The sequence below is a fragment of the Anser cygnoides genome, chromosome 2 (genome assembly GCF_040182565.1).
Source record: "Anser cygnoides isolate HZ-2024a breed goose chromosome 2, Taihu_goose_T2T_genome, whole genome shotgun sequence".
Taxonomy (NCBI): Eukaryota; Metazoa; Chordata; class Aves; order Anseriformes; family Anatidae; genus Anser; species Anser cygnoides.
Genome location: NC_089874.1, coordinates 78,313,267 through 78,334,088, shown reverse-complemented (window position 1 = coordinate 78,334,088; position 20,822 = coordinate 78,313,267). Strand labels below are relative to the sequence as shown.

General features: G+C 33.9%; 1 protein-coding gene across 3 annotated transcripts in view; it reads left to right on the top strand.

Moving 5' to 3' along the window:
- Nucleotides 1–20,822, top strand: part of CDH10 (cadherin 10) — a 98,870-nt gene that overhangs the window by 48,803 nt on the left and 29,245 nt on the right. For all 3 annotated transcript variants that reach the window (XM_048048410.2, XM_013179341.3, XM_048048409.2), the window contains exon 3: nucleotides 12,495–12,789. In XM_048048410.2, coding sequence (XP_047904367.2) covers nucleotides 12,495–12,789 — 295 coding nt within the window. The remainder of the gene's footprint in view (nucleotides 1–12,494; nucleotides 12,790–20,822) is intronic.

Genomic DNA, 20,822 nt, shown 5'->3' with positions numbered 1-20,822 from the left:
GAGCAGTATTTGTTCTCAGGAGTAAACAAACATCATTTTCCAACCCATTATTAATTTTCTTGTTCTTCCTCAAATTAAGTTATTTAATTTCTGAATCTTTTCACGGCTATTTATTAGAAGATGTTAAAGCAGGACTTGGGGAAACAATTGCCCTCTAGTTTGACAATATTTCGGTCTGTAGCAATTTTAGATGTGCAACCATAGATGAGTCTATATACTCTTCAAGACTGAGAAGAGAAGCTGTTTTAATTGAAAAGATGCAATTCACAGACCACCCAGTTGGCTGAAACGTGGGTGCAAGGTACCTTACATATCTGAACACAACTAACAGCTTAGAAAGACATTAATGCATAATTGTTGTGGCATTCTAAAAGGCATATTGAAACATACAACATAAAACATACAACAAGCATACAACAAACATACAACAAGCATCTTGATGGAAAAGATGAGCTGAAACAAAAACCCTCATGTTCTGGGATACTGTACTTCTGAAAACTATGTAGTTACAGATACTATTGCCTGGAATTTAAGACTCAAATGGCTGGGCCCACACAATTTCTGTGGGGGAAAAAAATATCAAAATACTTCCACTATTATTCAAAAATTAAAGAAAACCTCAGTGCTCAATTGCAGTTCTGTTGATTTCTTTTGTCACCTTTTCCTAGATGAAGAGAAGACTTCTCCTTCATATTGGCTCTTTCCATTTTTGACCTTTCTTTCATAGATCTGTGTTTTCAGTACATTTTTGCTACCTGGATTTAGCATTATTGTTTTGCAGGCAGTACAGACCCATGATGTCTGGGGGGGTCATTTTTATTTAGGCAAAAAGGTAGGTGCTGTCTCTGCTTTTTTATTTTTATTTTTTTATTCTTATTTTATTCCTTTGATCCCGCCTTTCCTTTTAACTTCACTACTTGTATATCTCAAAGCAGTGGTGGGAAGACATGAACATATTACACTTCCTCTTGATGTAAAGCATGGGGTTAGCATACTGTCTTTCATTGCCAATATTTGGCTGAAGGATGGTTGTACTTTCTTAAAAATTCTCAAGCAAATGGAACTTATTAAGACAACAAGGCTGGAAGTAGAGGTTGGATTTGGTGGATTTAAATATTTTAGGGTAAAACTGAAGTAGTAAAAACAAAACAAAACAAAAACAAACAGACAAACAAAAAAACACACAACTCACCTACTTCATAGAAGAACTTGGAAGATTGCCATTGTGATTCTAGACTCCCTAGTACAAGAGGGACATAGAACTACTGGAGCAAATTCAGAGGAGGGCTACTAAGATGATTAGAGGACTGGAGAACCTGTTGTATGAGGATGGGCTGAGAGAACTGGGTCTGTTTAGCCTGGAAAAGAGAATACTGAGAGGAGACGTCATTAATATATGTAAATATCTGATGGGAGGGTATTGAGAGGATAGAGCTGGTCTCTTTTCAGTTGTGCCCAGTGACAGGACGAGAGGCAACGGGCACAAACTGAAGTACAGGAAATTCCAGGTGATTATTTGGTAAAATGGGCACGTAATAGACTAGAAATGATTATAAAATGATTTATAATATTTTTTCTCTCCCTTATCCAAAAACATCCATGGAAAGAAGTGACCTCTCTTTCCTTCCATTTACTTCAGAAATTGTTTTGTGTTCCTAAAAAGTTCCTTTTCTAAAAAGTTTTAGTATGTTTGGTTTTTTTTTTGTTAATTACTAATATGTTATCATAAATAGAGGAATATATTATACTAGACATGCAGAGCCATAAAATAGTAATAAAGATTTCTTCCTGCTATAGTAAGAAACACATTTTTTTAATGAGAACTTTCATGTATCCTTTTCTGAGGTATGGCATTTGATGTAAAATACACATAAATTAAAATTTCTGAGTCTCTATTTACTACCTTTAAGAAGTAAAAATATTTAAGAAATATTATTTTGGAGTGAACTTAATGATTAACAACTGTTACTACCTAGGCAATCATGGTTATAAATTATCTACTTTAGTATTAAATGATTAAAATGGTATTTATGTTTCAAATTTTGACAGTGAGAAAAATGACTAATGCAATTGTGTGTAAGAGTTGAAGTAAACAGAGAGAATAAATGAAAGAAGTTCCAATAATGTTTATAATTTAAAAAGCAGGAATTTAAAGAAATGTCATTAAATGATCTACTTTGAGGAAGGAAAACGAAAGGATGGGTAGAATAATGCAGTGTTCCAGGGCATGATACAAAAATTTAGGTAAGCTTTTAATGAAGAGGAGGCAATTGAAATGCTAAATCAATATGAGAAATAGAATATATGAGCTGCAGAAGTGGCTTAAATTGGTATAACCAAGTAGCATATAAATACTTGAGGACAGAGTTGGGAAAGATACGGGACTTCAGTAAATGTATATCAATTTATTTACTTGTAAAATATCACACTGGCCACTCCTTTTGATCTTTAAAAATAATCTGTCACTTGTAAGAACTACTGTTCATTAATATTGCTACATTTTCACATGGTGGTGCAACTAAAGATGCCAGTTCCACACAGGATTCCTCAGAGGATTTAGAAATACCTTAGCAATCAGCAGGATGTCTTAGGTCATTCAGAAATGATAATGAGTCTTCTATATAAATAATGCAGTTGGAAGATTAGGAAACTGATTGCTTAATTATCTCTTCAGTTAGGTCAGGTTATGTGGCAGACCATTCTCTATGTGTCAGGAGTAGCACATTTGCTAATAAAAGCCCAGTAAAATAAATGTACTGGCTAGAAGACCATAGAGCAGTGTGACGCTGAAAATTGCTGCATGGGATTAAACCAGGCTTATCACTTAAGAATAATGGTAGAGATTTCGGTATTACTAATGTATTTGCTAGGAAGGGGTAATGACATGCTATATAAAACATAGTCATTGAAGGAGCAAGGAATACTATTTCAAGTGCCATGTAAGACTGCATATCATAAAAGAGAATTAGGAAGTTTACTAGGAATAGTGTGGAATCCTTTTTACTGCAAAGAGAAGAAAGCAGGAAGTATCTTGCACAGGGCAAGAACTAAACCTTCATGAAACTGGGTGTAATTTGGAAAAAAAATGCAAAAGCTCTCTGTGATTCTATAGACAAAACAAAAAGAACAGAAGTTTTGGTATAAGTGATAATTATACCAAAGCAAAGAGATTTAAAATAAATAAATCCCACAACATAACCAATATCAGTATATTTTACAGGAAAACAGGAAAAGGGAGATAGAGTGGTACTGATGTTTTACAAATGCCAGAAAGTGTATGGAAATCTTGACTGGGCCTATCAGCCAGTTACCAAATCGGAAATAATTTTAAATCAGTGAATTAGGACACACAATACATTACTGAATACAGCAATTAACATTGCAAGGAAAAGCAATTATTATGGAGTAGTATTTGTAGCACTGTAGATCAGGATGGGCTTTCTATATCCAGTACAAGTAGATGAGGAATGTAGTTCACTGGGCTGATGATACAGTCTTGTATATAACATAACGTATGACTCTTGCCAAGATTTATATCGAGATCTGGTTATTTTGGTATCTTACAGTCTGATAGAAGAATATAAGTTGCTGGCTTGGTATTTAATTATTTTCATTATTTTATTATTTAATTATTTTTAATTTTAAATTTAAATTTAAACTATAAATAACAGCCTATTCTTATTACAAACATGATTAAATTAAGTTACATTTACTTATGTAACTGTAATGTAATTGCGCGTAATGTTTTAAACAGTATCTTTACTTAGTAATGGATATATAGTTAGGATTTTCTTGAAAGCATTATACTCTAGAGTAATTGATTTCATAACTTAATGAAATAAATTACTTAAATTTGATGGACAAATAAAAATGTGAGTTGCAGTTAAGATTTTATGCATGTTCTGCCTCTCTTATCTTGCAGATCTACCTGCAGTACATTGAGTACCACTGTAATGTTACAAAATATGTATACATCTCTCCTGGACTGTGCATCTATTACATTAGTTGCCCCACCGACCTCAGGATTGATCCAAGACATCTTTTTTCCTCATTGTTTTTAATTCTTTATTAGATATAGCATCAGTCCAGATTCATCAGTAGCTTCCTGAGGCAATAAGAAGCCACTGAAAAATGTCTACTTTCTCTCCCCTCTTCTCCCTTCCTTGGGATAAAATTTAACCATAATACTATATAATCATGGAAATCAATGTATTGTAAATTATTAAAATATCCCTTTTTTATTATTATTATTCTTTAATTCTAATATATATTTCCCCTCTTTCCCCTTCAATCCCTTTAGATAACATTTGCTGTTTTGGGGTTTGGCAGACATTGTCATGCAGTTCTCTGTGAAGAAAAATGGATTTGCTGTTGCCCCAAGTATACATCTTCCAAAGACACATATACTGTACGGTATTCATGAGGAGAAAATGCAGACATAGTAAAGGCAGCAAATCTTCACTGCTCTCACCAATTTGTATGTTATAGTGATTTCAGCTGGAAACAAAGTATTTAATGTATTTTTATATGGCTTACAGCTGTAGGCAAAAGGAACTCAGCATCAACCTCTTAATGAAGTTCTGCATTAAAAAAAAAAAAAAAAAAAAACTTTTTTTCTTTAGATATATTAAAAATTGTGCATTATTATTAAGATATAAAAATTATATCTTAATTTTATCTTATTATAAATATAATAAGATAAATAAGATAAAATTATAATAAGATAAATAATATTAAATAAGATGAATAAGTTTATATAAATATAAACTATATCTTATTATATCTTATCATTATATTAAGATATAAAAATTACAGTTGTTTTAGTGCTTATTTGGTTAATACCTGGCCTACTTTAGGAAGACTTATATAAGCTGTAATAAATAGATCCTTGTTAACATAAAGAAATGACCTAAAATTGCATCTTAATTGTGTCTTTGATTGTTGTCATCAATGCAGAGAGCATGAGGATTAGTAATGAAAAAATCCCCCCCCCAAAAAAAAAGAAAAAAAAAAGTAGTTCCACATTCAATAAAGATATGTGCTGTTTTAGCATATTAGACTTCCTAGGTCATTCCATGGTGGAATAGAGAGATCATTCTGGAAGCTGTCTAATTTTTTATACAATATTATGTACCGTCCAGAATCAGTCAAACAAACAATATAAAACATACAGAATATATATTAAAGTCTGAGGAAAGTTGTATTTGACATATTTCCATCCCAAGACAACAGTTTAATTTACAGATATTACTCATTGAGGTAGGAATATAGGCTTGAGCAGTCAATATCAAGAGGAGCAGGAGACAAAGGTTTCTTAATTTACTATACATCCTTAATTAATGTGAACCTGAAATAGCATTGGTTGTTTGTTTTTTTTTTTTTCCTTTACCTAAACAATTCCCTTTTGCCTATTAATATGCAATCACCTACCAGAGGTGTTAGGCCACACTACCAGAAAGTAAGGGCATTTCAGTTCCAGTGCTAGTTCTATACTTTCTGTCCGCATCCAATGTAGAGGCTGTATTTATTACATTAAAATTGGAAGAAAACATGCATATTGGTTCATGCAAGAAGCCTTTGGTGTATAAAATTCAATTAGTCTCAAGTTCATGGTAGCTCAAAACTTGTGGATCTTCTGGAGTGGAAGCTGTGACAGACTAATGAAACTGAAACTTTCTTGTTCTAGCTCTCTGAACATCAGCTAAAGACCTTGGCTTGAGGAAGGAGTTTGATTATTGGCATGCTGACTCAGAGAATCTACATAAGTCCCTCAGTTTCTCATATGATGCATTGTAGAAAGGGAAACTACCTTTCTCAGCTGAAATCCTAGAAGCTGATATCAATGACAAGCCTGTCTACCTTCTCCAGACTGTGATTCCTCTATTTAGAATAAGTTACAATAGCGTGCAAAAGATGCAAGTCTAGTGATGAAGAAATACCATTCCTGTATGATTAGTCTGGAATCTGAGAATCTTGCAGATGACATCACTTGGTTGTGATGATTATAGGGAGCTGGAAACATCACATTTCTGATCGTGTGATACTTCACACAGTACTTCACACATTACTTTACTACACATTACTTCACCAGGAAGTAATATCATAAAAATATTAGTTCTAATTAATCTCTTACCACTTTAAAAAATAGTAGAAACAAACAAAAATCTTGAACAGCAAGTAACAATTGCAATCTCTCTCTGTAGAAATAACAATAATGACGTTTATCTTCTTTGGATAATGACTCAAGTGAATGTAAGCTAAAAATGCACTGCAGCCTGGAGTTTTTCATTACTGTTTGTTGCTTCTTCTCAACAAGCAAAAGAATTTCAGTTCTCTCCTCATCTTGCATAATTATGCTTCCATTTTAGTTTACTCTCCCTTTATCTTTCCTGGTCTCACAAAAAATAAAAAATAAATAAGATAAAAAATAAAATGAAATATGCCTTTTTCCTTTCCACCTTTCTCCTCTTTTAAATAACACATAATAGCACACAACTTGCAAACTGACAATATGACTAAGTGAGAAAATGAAACGTTGAAAATGAAACGCATGTCTCGTTAAAACTTAGTGGAAAATCTTGCATCACTGAAGAGAGTAGCTTTAAATATTACCTTAAGGATGAATTGAAATAAGCGAAACTCTTTGGTGAGTAAAATTTGGCTCAAAGCCATGATAGTTGAATCTGGCAACTGGGAGAATATTGCACAGGATGTTTGAGCTGGTGAAAGTCTGAAGGTCTTTTAGAATAATTGCAGTTAATGTTAAATAACGGCATCATTTAATAGCTCAGTTCATGAAGCTTAAAATCAGTATCCCCACTGTGAGAATTCTATGCCAATTATTCTCTGCTGATTTCAGATCAAATATGCCCACTGTTGAAATTATTTTTGGAGAGACTATTATTATTATTCTAGGAAGCATCCAGTAATATTATAATATGTACTGTAGAAAACTTGGAGTGAAATAGTGAATACTTCCATGAGTGTATTTTGGCATCATATGACTAATATGATTACTTAGAAAAAAGTTAATAGGTCACACTCTAGCCCTAAAATTGGTCCTCATAATAAGGGTAAAATCAGGATTTAGTTGAATAAAACCTAAACGATCAATTAATTCAGGAGCAAACCAAGTTCTCATTGTTATTGTGATACTTGGATTAAATGAAATGTTGACAAACATTTTTGCGGAAGGAAGTAGGAAAAATGTTTTCTAGATTATAAAAATAAAAAGGACATTATTTTAATGTAGCGGAGTAAAAATGTGTTTAGCAAGGTGATAACAGAGCAGTCTGTCATTTCATGAAGACTTCAAAAAAAGTACAAACTGTTTTGGAAAGTCTTCTATATATAATAGTGTATTAAAACCACATAGAGAAATTATTTGAACTGTATTAATTCCTACAGTAAGAATTCAAACTAAAGACTGGTTTGTTAGTACAGTCATATTCAGGTCTTTAGTTGTCTGAATACCAATCACTGAAAATTCATAGAGGGACTTCTGAATCTGAATTTCAAATACAAATAGATGTTACAATATTGAAGCCTTTATCTGGCTGTCGTAAGTCATTTCAAGTTCCAGAAGTTGTTTATATGGTAAAATGGCTCTGGTGAACCTGAACTGCTCTCTGTTTTCACAGTAGCAGCTTCTGGGTTTTCAGATGAAAACAGGGTTAACACTTTGTATGATATTAGAAAAATGTTCACAAAATTTATATTCAGTTACAAGATTTCAGACTTGGCTAGCATTCAGAGGAGAAAAAAATAAATCACTCTTGGAATTGGCAACTTTGATTTGCATCATTGGAAGACAATTAAGATAGAATTCCCACACTGTAATTTTCAAGTCATTTTTAGAGGAGAATTATTATGTTGTTCACCTAAAGTCTTCTGAAGGATCTTTACATATCTAAAAATATATTGAGCTAAATTTGATTCTGGAATCTTTTCATTAACTAACTGTATTTATGGCTGCATATACCTTAAAGAACAATGAAGCATATCTGAATTAACAATGTTTTTATTTTAATTGAAGCTTAAAATTTTCCATCTTTAAATTTATTTTTCTCTGTGTCTTGGATTGGTAACAATTTCTTTTTAAAGTATTCACAGAACATTCTACTTTGTCACCCTTCCCACTCTAATTATTATCTTCTCCTTAGCAATACCTTTCTTTTTGATTTTTATGAAATCCTTCTCAACTTAAAAGCCTGTTTAACAGTTTAAATAGGTGACCAAATATGCAAAATTGTGTTTCATAGTAATTGCAATTACTCTGTGATGAAACAGGGCTATATACATTTAAACCTACAGGTATTCTGATTTTCTGCACGGTGAGGAAAAATGTATATAAAATATATATACTGCTGACAGCTGAAAATGGAAGTATTTCTGTTGAAAAGAAATTCACTGAAACAAGAGTTTGCAAAATATCAGTGACAGATATGAAAACAAAACTACATCTTCACAGCTGATCATTTTGTGCAACAAAATTGCTAAATGAAACAGATGTCTCTCCATTTCTCAGCTGGGCTGACATGAAACACAGATGCCCGTTAGCCAAAATAAATGTTGGAAACACTTTTTACTAAAAGTAGGCAAGAAATACTTAACAGAAGTGTTTTTTTTGTTGTTGTTGTTGTTTTGTTTTGTTTGGTTGGTTTTTGTTTTTAATACTAGAACAAACTGGCAAAACCTTGCAGTGAAAATTAACACACTGCTTATGCATTTCAGAGCTCGGTAAAGATTCAGTTTTCAAGGCTGTCAAGTACACAGGGTTGTCTGTAGCCATGTTGATTCATCTAACAGCATCTGAATTGAATTAAGAACTAAGAAAATGAAATGAGAAGTATTCTCTTTCCTTGCTTACATAGAATATGCATTTTTGCCTTTTTAATTATCTCCTGAAGACTTGTTCATAGCAAAGTTTTTTTGTTTGTTTGTTTGTTTGTTTTTTTTTTCCTTATCTCCCAAGATGATCTGAAATGTCCTTTTGAATTTGAAGTTGTTCTAGGATAGCTGTGAACTGTTATGTGCATACATAGAACTGAAAATATATTACCTGTTCCAAGTGGAATGATTAACGATTTTTAGGAAATGTAAAGTGTTATATAGCTTAAAGCATTCTTCTAAATGATGCAGGATGATATTCCTTATGAAGAAGTATTCCTTCTGAAGTGCAGCTATCAGCTCCCCAAAAGCCTGTATGTGTATGTTTCAAAATATGTTCAGCAATTTTTGTAGCCTTCTGGCTAATATAGTCTATTTTTAAAAATCTATAAAGTTTGAATTTGAGGGAGAGAAGAGATTAATGATTTTCTAAATGGCATATAAATAATATTTTTTACTTCCAAATAAACTTGGTAAGAATTTTTGGCATACACATAGCAACAGGAGAAGTGAGAGAAAATCTTGAGTATTTATGCTACCTTGCATATTAGTCAAATAATGTCATAAAAGATCTTACACCCTTAATTAGATCTAAATATAGTTTTTCAAAAGCTTCACTTTTTGTTGTGGAGAGGTTTTCATCTGTCTTCAGGTTTAATTCTGTTCACTACACTGTGTCTGTGCGCCTAGTGCAAGGCAACATTCCCAGGCACCACAAAGGAGTTATCTGGATTGCTAAATTATTAAACAAGTCCTTGGCATGCTTTTGCTAAATATCCCTTTCCCCAACAATTTTCACCTTTCAAAGGTGATTCACAATTGACTTGTGAGTCACCTTTGGCCAGATACTGTTCATTGGGACAGTTTGCTATTATTCTGGAGATAGAAAATTTGTTAGAAATATGTTGCGAGACTGCTAACTGGCTTCTGAATTTTCTGAGAACAGGCACTTTAGCCTCAATCTGCTATTACATAACCGTTTAGTTTGAGTTTGTAAGAGTTTATATTATCAGACCTGAGTTTGGAAAGAATATGAGAATATTTTAATGCTCCCGTTAAAAAAAAAATAAATAATAATAATAATTAGTTAATATTTTGCCCCAATCTTTCTTACTCAAGTAGACGTTTATTTTTTATTTCTGGTGCAGATATCTGAGGAAGAGCAGTCTTCTGTAAGTGTCCTTCACCACTCTGCACTAAAAATACTGTATCTAGTGGTTATGGGCCACCAGTGAGCTCTTGGTAGCAAAACATTTTTCAAGAAAAAGTGGTATCCTAGGAAGCCCTGGAGAAGAAAACAGTTAGTAGGCTTTTGAGAACTAGTTACACTAAAAGACATTATAAAATGGGCTACAGCCTGCAAGACTGTCTAGTCCCTAAAAAAAATGTGACTTAAAAGGGTGAAAAGTCTCAACTGTAATGGACTGATGGAAAAGAACACAAGGGATTAACGTTCAGTATAAAAATTCATTTCCCAGAAGAGGGATTGAGAATGGCTTGAAACCTTCAGTTTGAAGTTGGTGAGAGAAATGGAAGGAAAAGAAAGAACAGGACTTACTTGCTAAAGATTTTTCTTACACTTTCCTACTCATAATGTTTGATGGAGCCTCCTGTTTATTTCCTGTGGAATGAAATGAAGAAACTAATATGAAAATATGCATTTTGTAAAATAAATATACATGTAATGCTTACATGTGATGTAAGCAAAGCTTAATTTGTCATTCTCTGAAAAATATTCACAGTGTTTCTCAAAGTTTATTTCAGAATTGAAAGAAAATATGAAAACCATTATATAGAAAATCAAAGTTCAGAATGATGGTAGTTTTCTAAATTTCTGCCATTAAGGTTTTAATCCAAGATCCTGCACGAGCTCCGTTGCCCATATTGCAAGTCTGGGAAGCATTCTGTGTATGAAAATGTTTCACAGCAGGGAAGTTTACTGTTTGATTTGAGCTTAACCCACCACACCATAGTGTTTTATTTCAGTACAAAAGGCAAGGAAAGCCACATTCAAAAACATAATAGTATAATATTCTACCCCTGGTAATGACTTAAAATAGATACTATGGAAGGCAATATAAGGGCACCAAAAAAGAGAAATATTTCCATGATGCATGTCAGTGGGGATATTTATATCGAGCTAAGTGTGTGATGTTTTTCATGAACTGAAAATGAAACTTTAATGAGCTTGAATTAACAAAAACCCTTCACATGATTAAATATGATGTAGGTGTAATTCTAAGTGATGTTGTTAATGTGTATTCAAATAACTATGTTTCAAAAGGAACTAGTTCTGTCAGACTTCTTGGAACATTCTGATATATTTGAGTCTGATTTTTAAAAAACAGTCTTTATATTTGCGTTTTAGTTTTGTGTTCTAAAATATATATTGGAATAATGCAAACAAATTAGAAAGTTTTAGAGCTATCTGTTTCTTCTGCATACATATATTTGTACTAATACATGTGCACTTATGAATGCTTTTCTGGATTTACAAAATAAAACTCACTAAATTGTTGTCAACAATGATTACATCACATGCGACTTTAACTCGAAACTAATCATGTTTATCATTTCTATATGGAAGTATAGGTTTATGAGCAGGTAGTTAATCTACACAGGTAGCTTCTTGTTTATAAAATCAGGAATATTCAAAATATTCTTAAAATTAATCAAAGTTTCTACTTGATATGACCCTTCTGCTGAACCCAAAAATAAAATACAGATTTCATGGTGACAGCAAATCTGAATACCAGAGTCTTTCTCTTAGGTGTGAAATCAGTGGTATTGGAAGGAACTTTGCAACAAAGTGATGAGAGTAATTATAGTAAGTGTCTCCAAAAGATCAAATAAGCCAACTACATTAATGTACAGAACAAAGCAATGTAATAGATTTGTTGTTGTTTTTATAGATGTACTGAAATCAGTTAGTACAAGTTATTAATAGGTGAAGCTATGCTTTACATGACTTAGATAATGGTTATAAAATCAATACTGAATGCTTAGTAAATCTGATTCTTTTCTTTAGGTTATTTACATTAGTTGATGGGACGAAAATGATAATAACTGTAAATGAAATATTCTCTAGTTTAGGAGAAATACAAATAATATGAAATATAAAATTTAAAATCAGTATGACATGTATCCAGTTGTTCAATTTTCCTTAATTGTCATGTACCCTGCCATGTTCTTTATCTGCTTAGTGAATTTACAATTAGCACAGCAGGTTGTGAATTTTTAATAGGATCTCTTCAAGGAAGGAAAAGGTCAATATTAACATAAAAATCTTCTTTAAGAACTGTGGTGCAAAGGTTTCTTAGCAGAAAACAGGTGTTGCTGCAAAACTGAAATCTGCCACAACAGTCAAATTAAAAGATTCTTGGAGCTAAGTTAGGAAACAAATGCCTCAGTATAACACCATGACTGCTAGTCAGTGGTGACTGAAATTTACTTTGTTTTGTTGGGACTAAACTTGGTTGCTGCATTCAAAATGATTTAATATATAATAATGATAACAAAAAACAAAACAAAACAAAACAAAAAAACAGCTTTTGATTACTTCTAAATAAAATGTTTTATTTTTCTTCCTTTGTTTTTCACTTCAGCTTCATTCTGACCAGGATAAGGGAGATGGATCCCTCAAATACATTTTATCTGGAGATGGGGCTGGTACTCTTTTTATAATTGATGAGAAAACAGGTGACATTCATGCCACTCGGAGAATTGACAGGGAAGAAAAAGCCTTTTACACCTTGCGTGCCCAAGCTATTAACAGAAGAACTCTGAGACCAGTGGAACCCGAATCTGAGTTCGTCATCAAAATCCATGACATTAATGACAATGAACCAACGTTTCCAGAAGAAATTTACACTGCTAGTGTTCCTGAAATGTCAGTAGTGGGTGAGTGCTTTATACTGAGGCATAAGTGCCTGCTCAAAATACATTATTTGATGGATATTTTCCCCATCCTCTGAAAATTCGGTCATGATGGGAATTCTACTTGATGGAATAAATACCTTTCTTTTTGGTTTGCTTGTTCAAATACTAGAATTTCATCCAGAAACAGATTTTATGATATGAGATTATTTCTACTTAGAATATTTAAAACATTAACTTACAGTCATTTGGAATATAAATAGTATATAATGGTGAATCACCCTCCTCCTTAAGAATTATTAGAATAAGATTGATAAATATACTACATGGAAATCTGTCTCGTCTTTCACTCTTTCCGTGGCTGAGGAGAGTTATTTGTTTGCTCATGTACTTTTGATGCACTGCCTGCAGGTAGATACACTCTTGATTCTCCTCTTTGCATTCGGTTTTTGAATATATGAACAAATTCTCTTGTACTTTCAGTGTTCCTCCCTTAACATATCCATGAATGGCCTCTTCAGGAACCTTAAACAGCTTTTTGAATTCATCTTGCTTCTGTTTGTACTGTACTTTCAGTTCCTAGGGATGAGCCTTGAACATTATTCTTATCCTTATTGCTGATTGTATTGACAAGGATTGAGTAGATAGAAGGCAGAATGCTTAGCTAGAACTTTATATTAGGAAAACCCCTGCCATTCCTAGATATATATCATCCCAGAGCCTTCCAAGGCTTTTTCTTCACTATGACTCTGTATCTGTGAAACACTGAACATTTGTGAAAAGCTGAATTAGCATGCAATTTGCAATAGTAGCTTTTTTTTTTTTTTCATATATTGTAGAACTTAATCATCTTTTAGAACAGAAACTTATGAAAAATGTATGGAAAAAGAAACATCAAAATTATTTTTGTATTGACAAAATAACTTCTCCACATCAAAAGGTAGGAAGAAGAGGTTAGGAAGAAGATCTTGGATTCCTGGATTGCTGTAGTTTGCTCTCTCCAGATTAATTCTGTTGAGTTCCAGTATTGCCATTACTTACCCGGTATTGTTGACTGTGGGCTAAGAGATTGTCAGACTTGTTGATGTAAGGAACGCAGAGAGAAACATCAGTCTTGGATTGAATTGTACTGTTGCTTTGTATGTGTCTCCTGCTATGGTACTCACTTTTGTGAGCATATAAAAACATATAATCTTTCTATAAAAGTCTGAAAATATTAAGCAGAGTTTAGGATATGAATATTGTCTCAAGCATACGTACCAGAAAGAGATATTACAAAGCCAAATTACTGTGTTTTTCGGCTGGTCAAATAAATAGGAGGTATATTGTTCAGTAAAAAGTACCGTGCTAATATTGTCTGGCATAGTCAACATAGCACTGCATTGTGCTATATAGAATTATCCACTAAAAACATAGCTATATATTTATAGAACGTCTTGCACTCCTGCTGCCATCATGTGGGAAGGCTTGAGCACCAGGCAGGCACATACACTTAAACGAACATGTACGTAAAATCACAAACTTTGTTCTTCAAAGTTTTAATTTATTTAAACCAATTATATAATTGGTTTATTTTTTTAAATCAGTTATATAGATTGGTTTAGAAAGATTTATATATATATATATATAATTTCTTAGTGGTAACATGAAAATGTGGTGAATAAATGAAAAAGCATGTCTCTTTCAGAATCAAAGGTGAAAGAGGACCTGCTGTAGATAGATTGTGACATTGATCAGAAGTAATGCCTTTTATTTAGGGAGATAACTTTTTTTGTTTTGTTCATTTGTTCCAATTCTTGTAGATGTTCTCATTTTCTTTTATATCCTCTAGTCATCTTCTCCATATTTTCACCATAAACGCGATGTTTTATGTATTGTGGTTATTTGTTCTTTGTTTTCTTCATTACACTCTAAATCCAGGCTAGTCTGTAATATGATTAGTAACTTGCAACTTGTATTTATGCCTTTGGGGCCTCTTGTACATTATTCTGGAACTGGATTCTCAAGACCTCTGTTACCACGTGGTGCTTGAACTCTCAGTCCCAATACAGACTATGACTGTTTCAAATTGATTGGCTTAATCCTATCTAAGAAGTGTCAAAAATAGTAAACTACTTTGCAGTTTTGCTGCTGAGTTGTGCATACATTTGGACACACCAGTACCACAAGCACAATGCTGAGATGTTCGTATTAACTCTATATGCATTCATATGAATACCAGAACGAAGACAACTATGGCAGCATATCACACCATGTAAGATTATTCATATGCTTCGTTGCTTTTAGAGCTATACTATATAATGTAGCTAGTAGCTAGTGTTCAGAACTAGTGGGTTCCTCCTCACACATTTTAACAGTTTTCAGCAAGATTGCATGAGTCATTCATTTCATGTCTCTGTTAATTACTTACTGAGTAAACTGGTAAATGTTTAATCAGCAGTATTTCTTTACCAATTCATGTATGAAAACTGTTACTGCCTAATGTCCTGCTTTCTTTACCAAATTACACAAAAGAAGTGCGCAAGTAGCAAAATATGCAAGCATCAGCTTGAAATAATTGAAATCTGTGGCATCCCTTGAAGTGCAAGGCTTGCTACATGCTTAAATACCCTGTATTATGAGGTACAAAGGGGTAGTAGTACCTTATAATACTACTAAGCCTGTATCTGCTCCCTCTGCCCCCCATTCAAGGTATCAAACTGTGACATAGCTGTATGCAAGTCTTTCAGACAAGAGACAGCGGTTGTGATTTCTGCCTCAGGCTGTAGTATTAGCTTGATGGATACCTGAGAATGGGTCTATTTTTATTATCAATTACAATGTCTTGACAAAGGCCCATAAGTTCTTTCTTGTCTTGTTCATCTTTCTCCTACTGCTCATTAATCATAGTAAAGGCAGAGATAAATGGGCCAACTTCGGGATCTCACATTTAGGTCAATAGCCTGGAAGACATCTTGCTCTCCTGAAGTCTTTGTACAGATTTCCAAATATTTTCTCCTCTTTTACTTTTTTTCTTTCCTTAATCTCAAAGTTTATGACCCAGAATATTCTGGCTTTGACCAAAATCTTCTATTCTGCCCATTGTATTATTTACTTGTCTCTTTTCTTGCTCATCTAAAGGCTTCTTTTCAGAACTGTGTCGATGAGTCTGTTTTAATCTCTAGAGCTTTTCCTCTGGATTTTTTTTTTTGTTGATTTATTTTAGACAAGCTTTCAGAGGTTTCTGCTATTTAGGCTTTTTTTTTTTTTCCCTATCACCACATCATTTCTGTTATTTAGTGATGCTTCTCTGTTCATCTGTTGTAGTCTAGATATTCTCTAATCATTCTTGATCCTTATTCCATCCTGTATCTTCAGTGCTAAGTAACTTTTCCTATGAATTATTGTCTCAGAAGCACTTTGAGCAACTATTAGCTGTCATGCTCCCTAGCTGGTATTTTCTGCTTCTGAATTAGGATTATCAATGTACACTTCAATGTAACCTTCCTCTGGGTTTACATGCCATCTACAGGTTGGGCTTCCCACAGTTAGCTTGTCATCCCTACCTGTGGTTGTCTTTCTCTTCAGACAGCATTTAGAGCTACTATTGCTTGGCTTTCTCCCCAGGCTTTTTGTTCAGTCCCTCATTAGTGCTGTTCCAAAAATTCCCAGTGCTTAATCCTTTCCTCTGCCATAGCATTTATTTTATTACACTTCTTTATTGTTTCCTATTAACAAAGATTTTCTTTACTTTTTTCATAATTATCTCAGTAAACCTTTTGCATCTCATTTTTATTTTCATAATGTCAACCATGATAGATTTTGAAAAAACATGATTATATTACATTTTTATATATTTTACACATGCACTTTGATTTCACTTTGCATATAAATCGTGCCTCATAAAGAGAAATATATATATATATAATATATATATTTTTTTTCTTAAAAAGGACCATCTTAAAAGAATTAGAAGCATTCACTGACATACTTTTCCCCAGCTTATTTTCTTCTAAGTTACAGGAGTACCATGTAACTGAAGAGCTTTCTACATAGATTTCTCTGAATATGGAGCTCTTTCCTGTTATTCTGCTGTATTAAATAGTTTATTTCTGGGGAGAACATATCTCATTATTTCCTCTCTTTTCTACTAGAAAGAGCAGAAAATTCCTGTTAATTCAACTTGTTATTTTAATGTATAATTTACTATGGAGGGCACTTGTTGTAGTTAAATATCACATAACTCACTTGGGAGTAAGGAAATATAGGTTACAAATTCAGCTCTGTTTGTTTTTTCCCCAGTTAATTATCTTCAGTGATTCTTCTCTGTTACTTCTATATCTTAAATGCTCTGTGAGGTTAAGGGCATTAATACTTGTATGATGTTTGAAGATGTTTGCAAGGAAAACATTAAAAAGAGCCAAGTACATTAATTACTATTATAGTATGAGACCTTAGGGAAATTCAAAGGTTATAATTAAAATTATGTTCAAATATGTCTTTTGAGAACTACAATAATCTGACAAATGGATGTTGTTTATTTGTAGGCCTAGTTCACCACCATATGATTCTAGTTTATTGTATAATGAAACTCGCAAGTATATGAGGAGGAAGTTAATTCACAGTCTTTTTCATGATATTACTAATTCCATACATAGCTGGTGCCACATTCTTCAGTATATTGTCACTGTGTCCTTTATGCCCTCCTGTAGACTTCAGATTAGGCTTTAGATCCTGAAGGCCAAAGACTTCATCAGAAGCAACCTGTGCCCATGTAAAAGATAGAGAGCAAGGCCTGGACTGAGTAGTGCGGACTAAGTCACACCCACACTGTGGTTTGTAAACCCCAACATGAACAGTCAAAATCAGTGCCTTGGGTACTAGTTAGTTCACCCCAGGTTTCAGACTGCTTTAAGCAATATATTAGCAGTATTGAGGATCAGTGGTCTTCAGTGACTTCAGTGAACTGAAGCAAAACAAGAATTTTGATAGTTTGACAGCTGATGTGCACAATGTAACTTTAATGACACAGCTGAGGGTTTTCTTTCTTTCTTTTTTTCCTTTTTTCTTTTTTTTTTTTTCTGTCTTTCAGAACTCCTAATCTGCTTTACTTGATGTGCATTGTCCACTTCCATAGCCCGCAGTTATTTTTTGCTGATACTAGCTGAGAAGAGAGGATTTGAAATTTATTTTGATTCAAATGGTAGCTTGCTGTGTTAAACATGCTATTTTTACTTCAGTATAAAGCCTTTCTGAAAATCTGCTGACCTCCATTTATCATTATTACTATTTTTAACTGCAATTATCAGAAACTAGATGAAAAAAATATATATATGTGAATGCCTGCCTTCAGTTTAAGGCACTCACATTTTCCGAAAGGCCTTTAACTTCCACCTTTAACTGTTGAATAGATGCTCAGTGGCTTCCTACCAGAGCTTTACTTTCCCAGCCCAGTCCTACCCTCATGCTGTCACTTAACCATCCTTCTAGCATGTCCCAACATATCAAATAGCATACAACTCTATCCCACTCATTCTTTCTTTCTTCTGTCCCTTATCCACCAAGCAGCAGTTCTCAGTTTTATTTAGCTGTAATAAAGAGGCTATTCCACAATTGGAAAAGGAAGTACAAATATGAGGAGTTGTGTGTTTTTTTGTGTTTTTTTGTTTGTTTGTTTGTTTTGTTTTGTTTGTTTTTGTTTTTTTTCTGACTGGAGGGGTGAGAAGAGACAAAGTCTTATAGTAGTGTAAATAGTGGACTTGTTACAGATGTGGCTTTCATTTAGGATAACTTAGCTTGAAATGATTTAAAAACTAAAAATACTTTATAATATAAAAAGTAGTATAAAACTGAAAGATACACAAGTCCTGAAGACCTGGTATGCTTTTATTTATTTTTATTAGTTAAATTTATTTAATAAACAAAGAGGAAGCAAAGAAGCTTTACTCAGACATCAGAAATACACTTGGTATTTTTCCTGTAAAGAGGACAGGGCTACAAAAATTTGAAACAAAAAGCTTGATACAGGGTAATGTTCTTGAAATACATTAAGATGGGCTGCAGGTCAGAAATAAACAGTTGCAAAAAATGGAAGAATACTGGGAAGAAGCTAAGTAGCATTGCACTATTCATTTACAGTGTATTTTCAAATATGAGTGCTGCAGAAAATAGTTTGTGTCAAAACAGAGACATGTGCAGGTAAAGCAGAATCAACATGGTTGGTAATTTCAAACTGATCTCTGCATGTCGATTGTCTGGAGTGACCAGCCTATTGGTAGACTGAGCAAAGAGGACACACAGTGATGTGACCGCAGCCCAGAATAAATGATGCGTGGCACTGGTCATACTGTTTGCTGGAAGGGCTCCCAGTCTAATACGCTCTTCCTGATTGTTTCTTTGCATGGTTTCTGTCAGGTTTCATGTAGGAATCACTGATCCCTCTGTGGATACATAGAAAGCATGTCTCTCTGCCTCTGTGAATAAGGGCTATGACCAAAGTGGTGACTTCTGTACCCTGAATGGCAGGCAGAAATGCAGCTGTGCCCTTGCTGTTTTCCTGCCACTACCTGCCTGGTGGCTGGCCAGCAAAAGCCAAAGAGCTGAAGCAACAGTAAAAGCATAGTTTATCCTTTCTACTTCGGGGTGATACATTACCCTGAGCACAGCCTATGGAGTAAATCACTGTGTGACAGTGATTTGAATTAGGGACTCCAAGTTTATTCCCACAGACTGTGATGGGAACTGGATATAATCTCTTTTTGGAAGCAGTGTCTGATATATTTTATTGGGTGCGTATGTGGGTGTGTACATGTGATTACTCTAGAGAGTAATCTAGAGAACAGGACAACTGATATGATTTGTTTCTTGCTTCATGTATGTGTGTTAAAATAGCGTGAAGTAATATATTGTATATGCATTTTGACATTCATAATTGAGGGGAAACTATTAGAGACATTGTTACATCACAAAAGGAAATTTTATTCCATTTATTTATTTTAAAGTTGCTAAACATGCTCTTCAGTTTTCTTCCAAATGATACATTGAAGTAGATTATGTTTGTTTTTTTAAATAAAAATGAAATAAAAATATGATACAATTTACTTCCTATTAATAACTGTGTATATAACTATCTATATATTTGACCATATAAATGAAATATAAAAATCAGAACAAAAAATAACGAAGTTGCAATAATAGCTCCAAAATATCACCTTTCATGTTTGCAACGTAATCTTTTCTCATTAATACATGTGCGGTTACAATAGGTGTCATAGAATCATAGGATCATAGAACAGCTTGGGTTGGAAGGGAGCTTAAAGATCATCTAGTTCTAACCCCCCTGCCATGGGCAGGGATTCCACCCACTAGATCAGGATGTCCAGGGCCTCATCCAACCTGGTCCTGAACACCTCCAGGGATGGGGCATCCACAGCTTCTGGACCTTCTGGGCTGCAAGCTCACATTGCTGGCTTATGTCAAGCTTTTCATCCATCAGAACCCCCAAGTCCTTCTCTGCAGGGCTGCTCTCAATGAGTTCTTTTTCCAGTCTGTCCTCATGGCTGGGATTGCGCTGACCAAGGTGCAGCACCCTGCACTTAGACTTACTGAACCTCATTAGGTTCACGTGGACCCAATTCTTAAGCTTGTCCAGGTCCCTTTGGATGGCATCCCTTCCTTCTGTTGTATTGACTGCACGTCTCAGCTTGGTGTTGTCAGCAAACTTGCTGAGGGTGCGCTAAATCCCACTGTCTATGTCACTGATAAAGATATTAAACAGCACCAGTCCCAAAACAGACCCCTGAGGGACACCACTCATCAGTGGCCTCCACCTGGACATGGATCCATTGACCACAACTCTCTGAGTGCAACCTTTGAGCCAATTCCTTTTCCACTGAATGGTCCACCCTTGTAATACATATTTCTCCAATTCTGAGATTTTTTTATATCACATTGGCATCATTGTATGAAAACATGACAAAACAGAACAAAAACTGTTGTGGGTAATTAAAAGCAGAGATGTACTGCAATAAAAGCAAGTCAGTCCTCTGAAAAGAAGTGAGTACATAAGTATGAATGCA